General features: G+C 49.1%; 1 protein-coding gene across 1 annotated transcript in view; it reads left to right on the top strand.

The window, feature by feature from the left end:
- The first annotated feature begins 4936 nt into the window (after positions 1 to 4936).
- Positions 4937 to 5664, top strand: part of TLX3 (T-cell leukemia homeobox 3) — a 2192-nt gene continuing 1464 nt past the window's right edge. Inside the window, exon 1 of the mRNA XM_019534714.1 lies at positions 4937 to 5603. Coding sequence (XP_019390259.1) covers positions 5105 to 5603 — 499 coding nt within the window. The 5' untranslated portion in view covers positions 4937 to 5104. The remainder of the gene's footprint in view (positions 5604 to 5664) is intronic.

Raw genomic sequence — 5664 nt, 5'->3', positions numbered from 1 at the left:
GCTCCCGCTGCCTGGGCCCGCAGCCGAGCCCAGCGCTTGGCCCGCAACTTTTCAGGTACCGAAGATGGGCTTTGAAGACTTGGCGACGAAAGCGGGGTAAAAGGCCGCGTTGGGTTTTGCAAACAAACAGCCGCTGCCCCTCCCCAGCTTATGCTCTTTTTGGTTTTGTTGTTTTTTTTAAATATGTTGCAAAAGGCTGGCTCTCTAGGCGCGTGAACAGGCGCCCGCACGTGCGCCCGCCTCGCGGCTGAAACCCGCAGCGGGTCTGTTTCCTTCCAAAACAGCCGGCTCTGCTTCTGCAGGGCCTGTCCGCCTGCACCGCCCGAAACAGCACAAAGCAGAGGAGCCCCAACTATGGGAGAAAAGCATTTAAGGACACCATACGTCCTAGGTTATTAATTATAAAACATAATTAAAGTAAAACTACAGAACGTCAACATATTAAATTTAAAAGCTAATATTAAAATAGAGTTAATATTTAATAAGGTAGCCAAGCGTTACAAAGCTCTGTGCCGATAGTGTATATTTAACTGTGTAAAACCAGGAGAGTTTTCGCAAAGAAAAATGTATTGTTTAGCTGATTATCAAAGACTCTGTGATATATTATCCATTTCACAAAAATAATATAGATATCTTTTTAAATATAGTAATAAAAACATACTAGCGCCTTTTAAATACACTATTACTTACCACCCCTTTTCATATTGTACTATCACAGACACTTTGGAATTGGTTTAAAAGCACATCATTCATTATTCAAAGCTCATCTTTGCATATTATTCCAGCTCAAGTCTGCCAGGCTCCCTGTGAAATCGTTCACAAAATTGATAACAGCAGACACACATGCAATAAAAAGATAGCCTTGGGCATCCAGAGCTCCCATTATGCAGATCAAGCTGCAATTTTCTCTAACAAAGCCTGCCCTGATCCAGGACTGGGTGTCACTTTATTTATTTATTTATCCCTCCTCTGTCCCCCCCCACCCCTTGCCATTCACATTCGGGCTCGGGCTCGGAGGGCTGGGCTGGAGGGGGGCAAGGCTGTGAGCGGTGATGCCTTGGGGCGACGCTAGTAGGGGTATGTCTCCCCTCTCTCCCTCTTCCAGGCTGGGAGTCTCCTTACTGAAAGCTGGCATACCAGCTTGCTGGTATCCTGTAAATCCAATTAGCTCCACTCTATAGAAACTCAAACTAATGATCAGTCAGCTTAGACACGCGAGAGCAAGTGGAAAAAATCCAATTAGGCTGCTCTCAGCCTCCCAGAATTACAACCCTCGTGCAGTCCGGGAGGCCGGAGTGGAAGGCGGGAGCTCCCTCCGCAGCCCCGGTGCTGGTCGCCCGCCTTCTCCTCCCCGTTGTTAATAGCGGTTGCCCGGGCTCCCGGCTGCGGGAGTCGCCAGCCCTCTCCATTTCATTTCATTTTCTTTTCTTTTTTTAAGCAACCGCTTCCCCGCGGTCCCACTTCTCCAGATTGATTTCTCATCTTTGGACACTTTAGCCAAGTTCCCTGCTCTCTGCCGTGCTCCTTTGCCTGCCTGCAGCCGGGGCTACTTAGGTGGATCTTTGTTGGGGGGGTATTTAATAGTCATATTTATGTCGTCGTAAAAGCATCAAAGCAGCCAGGCTCCTGGGGAATGAGATGAGTCCAAGACGGTGGGGCTATTTTCTCCTTAATCTGATTAGCAGTGAAAGAAATACCCTTCAGATTCCATCTCGGCTGCCTCTTAAAATGTCCAACTGGAAAGATGCGCCTCCTTAATTGATAAGTACTTTCAATGTCAAACAACCGCTCCGCAATTTGCTCGTGTCAGTTTCTATGATAAATCCCTACTTTACCCCGTCCCCCCTTCCTCCCAGACCCGAGCTTCTCCGAGCCAAAGCTAATGGGCCATTAAAATACTAAATACTGCCGCGGAGAAGTGCCTGCGGAAGCTCGGGCAGCTCGGCCGGCAGCTCGGGAGCTGGTGTCCGGCTCCGACCTGACTCCGGATTGTACCTGGGATCCAGGATTGTACCTGCGCCCGGCGGGGAAACTCCGCGCCCGGGGAGACCCGGCCGGCTCCGCGGCCCTGCAGCTAGTTCCCGCGGAAAAGCCCGCGTTTGGTACTAAAAATAACACGGGTTTCACTGATGTCCTTCCCGAAATCGTGTTTTTGGCGGTGTCCCCCCGGCCCCAAGCACACGGATTTTCCTGCTACCCAGTCTCCGGTTTGGGAATAAATCATCCCAAATTCTAGTCTGTGGCTCGGGCTCCTTCCTTTCTTTTGGCCAAGGCTTTTGGGGGGGGGGGGGTTATTCCCTGCAGCCACAGAGGCACCTGGGCATTTGTTGGAGGCGTTGTAGCGGCCACCCCCTGGGCTTTCTAACCCCCTGCAGCCACACGAGCCCTGCCCAGCCCCGAGCACCTCGCCTGCTTCTCCCCGCTTCTGCCTTGAAAGTTTCCCTTCCTAGAAACTAACAGCTGTTTGGGTGCAGAGAGTCTCTTGAGCAGCCGCTCTAAGACATTTTTTGAGCGATCAATGGATTGACAGGAGGAAAAAAACCCGTTGTCTCTGGGTGTATTTCCTCTCTGCTCACAGCTCACCTTATTCCAGCCCTTCCACTGCAGCTGCTTAGCAAACTGTCTTGGGTTTGAGTCTATCAGTACGGGGGTCTCTGTGTAGGGTGAGGGGAGGAAACCCACGCACAGCTCGCAGATCTCCCCTGACAGGCACAAATGCGTTCAAGACCCGTTTCCTGAATTTGGGACCCCCAGTCCGTGAGCTGCCACTGCCCAGCTCAGCCGGACCACGGGCACTTCCTCCGGCGCGAGGCGGGCAGCCCTCGCCCCCGGTGCTGGAAGCAGCTCCGGGCAGGGGTCCCCTTCGCTTCCCTCCCCGCAGCGACTGAAGTTGGGCAAGAGCTTTCGAGCAGGTCCTCGCCCTGAAAAGGGAAATGCACGGGCATTTCTCAGACCTGGATACACCGGAACTTGAAAACTACACCTCAACAGAAAAAAGAGAGCGAGAGAGATGTATATAGCTACAGAGATAGAGGTATTGATATCTGTAGCTGCACATACAGAGACATAAAGATGCAGAATATAGAGATATAATTATTATGGAAAATGGAGAAGAGGAAAAATGTTCCGTTCTTTTCTTTCAGAAACACTGATCAACCAGGATGTACGCTGAGAAATAAATATTGGAAAAGGGCGGGTTTGGATCCAGTTTGTTTGTTTTTTATCTGAGAAGAACCCAATCCTGCCATTAATTTACTCCCCGCATTTCTCTGTATTTCTGTGCAACCACCTATTCCTCTGTATTTCTGTGCAATAAGTCCAATAACTCCACAGGTCTGTTTGCATTTACTGCTGCCACTTAAATTATTCAGTGTGTTGCGGTAATTGAATCCTAAGCTTTAAAAACTAATAAACTCTCTCCTTGTCACTGCTTTCTGAAATCACAGAATCAGCCCTAACAGGTGCTGATCAAATACTATTACATTCTATTAAAAGGAAAATTCTATTCCCTGTTTTCATTTCCCTTTATAAAAGGGAAACTAAGTAAATGCATTTGAACGTTATTTAATTTTTAACGCCTTTAGTCCAATTTGGACGTTAGGGAGCGTCTGCAAACTCACTTAACAGGCGTGTGTGGCAATAAGTTTGTTGACGTAAATTAATCCAAAACGGTATCTCTTTGTATACTGCAGTGGGTTTTCGCCACCCCTCCCTTTTATTTTTATCTCCACAAAAGGCAGCTCAGTACAAACACTGGGCAGACCGAGGGAAGAGAAAGAAATCGCCTACTAGAACCGGGGGAAATAGCTTAGTTTGGAACTGGTAAAAACACAGAAATACCGGGGAAAGCCCGAGGCCCCATAGTCATTAACGAAATGAACTGTAAATAAATATAAACTGTGGGCATCAGCCAGGAGACAAGGGCTCGTGTTTGGCTTCTCCACTGGTTTCCTTCCCCGTTAGATTTAAATTTCAATGAACGCAGTTTGCAAAAACCTCTTTCCAACCGAGGGTCCTGGCGGTTGTGCTTTTCCTCTAACCCGAGCTCAGCAGCGGGGTTGCGATTTGCAGGAAATAAAGCCCAAGCCTGGCATCTCTCTCTTTCCAACGGGTAAACGCAGTTCCAAAACCGGAGCCTTAGAAGAGCATCTGTTTAACCATTCTCCGTAAAGACTCGTACGGGAAAACGGAGGGGAAGATGCTCATTTCCTTCAGCTAAATTACAGCGGGGCGAGACTCCGGGAGACCCGTCTGGATTGTGCCGGGTACACTACGTGGCAACATCATTCCAGCGCTATCTTAATATAGTCCGATTTTTAAAATATGATACGGAAGAAAATGGGAGAACGGGGACTCTGCGCTTTAAAACCCCGGAACAAATATTTGTCCCTTTTATATTTTCGAAAAAACAGATCTCGGATCGCAGCGTAAACTGGCTGCCACAATAATTAGAGCCCGTGAGCAGGTAAAACGCACAACACAGCTCCTCTCTGTGTCTCCGTGAGGTGTTTCCACTCTGCATAGTATTTATAAGCAGAAACAATAGGAAAGAGTTACATTACATCCTAAATTAATCCACCGAGGGGGGAAAGCTTTCTTGTCATTACCATCCTGGAATTCTGTACCACTAGCATGTTAGATAATAAACAAGGGGGTGGGGGGAAACGCCTCGTAATTGCAAAGCTTTGTTAAATTTCAAATCGCTAATTTCTAAAGACAACAATCGCAGATGCTATTGTAATATCCGCCACACATTATCTTAGCTAATAAATTTGACCTATTGTTCGTTTGTTAAAATGATGTCACCTTGGAACAGTCCCTAAGCTCCTATTTCAATGAATTAGGCCTTTATTGAAATCCAGGAGCCAATGGGAGGAGAGAGGCTTGTTTATTGCGTCCAATGGCAGCTGCAGGAGAGAAATTAGAAGCAGAAACTCAAGGTTTGGTTCAAAAAAGATGACACAGAGCCTGTCGGGCTGGACCACTCTTGGCAAAGTTTCAGTCTGACATACACCAGGACCTACATGGATCTACTGTAAAGGAAGGCGAGCGTTTTTATAGGGGAATTCATACACTTTTGAGCCAATATTTCTATTCACCAAGGATGGATCAGCCAGCGAATACACAGACCCAGCATCAACACGAACCCATCAGCTTTGGAATTGATCAGATTTTAAACAGTTCTGATCAGGAAAACTCTTCCCAGCCGGCCCCCAGAGGATCAGACAGCACCAATTACCTGGGAAGCCCCGTGAGCAGAACAAGTGCCCCTTATCCTTCCCTACCAGCCTCCTTCCCTGGCATCGGGGCGCCTTTTGAAGACTCTGGATCTTACAGTGTGAATCTGAGCTTGGCTCCAGCTGGAGTGATCCGAGTGCCAGCTCACAGACCCATCCCTGGGGCTGTGCCACCTCCAATTTCTAGTGCCATACCAGCTATGCCAGCTGTACCCAGCCTTGGCAGCCTCAACTTCCCCTGGATGGAGAGCAGCAGGAGGTTCGTAAAGGACAGATTCACAGGTAAGGGACTGGGGCGCGCGCGGCCCCGGCGGCCCCTGCTCCTTCCCCAGGAAGCGTCCCGCTGCGCCGGGGCAGCGCGGGAAGGTCCCGGGGCCTGGCCCGGACGCGGGTGCCCCCGGCGGGGTCGCGGACGGCGCGTTGCAGC

The sequence above is a fragment of the Crocodylus porosus genome, unplaced genomic scaffold, assembly GCF_001723895.1.
Source record: "Crocodylus porosus isolate Cpor-Errol unplaced genomic scaffold, CroPor_comp1, whole genome shotgun sequence".
Lineage (NCBI taxonomy): Eukaryota > Metazoa > Chordata > Crocodylia > Crocodylidae > Crocodylus > Crocodylus porosus.
This window is presented reverse-complemented; position numbering and strand designations above follow the sequence as displayed.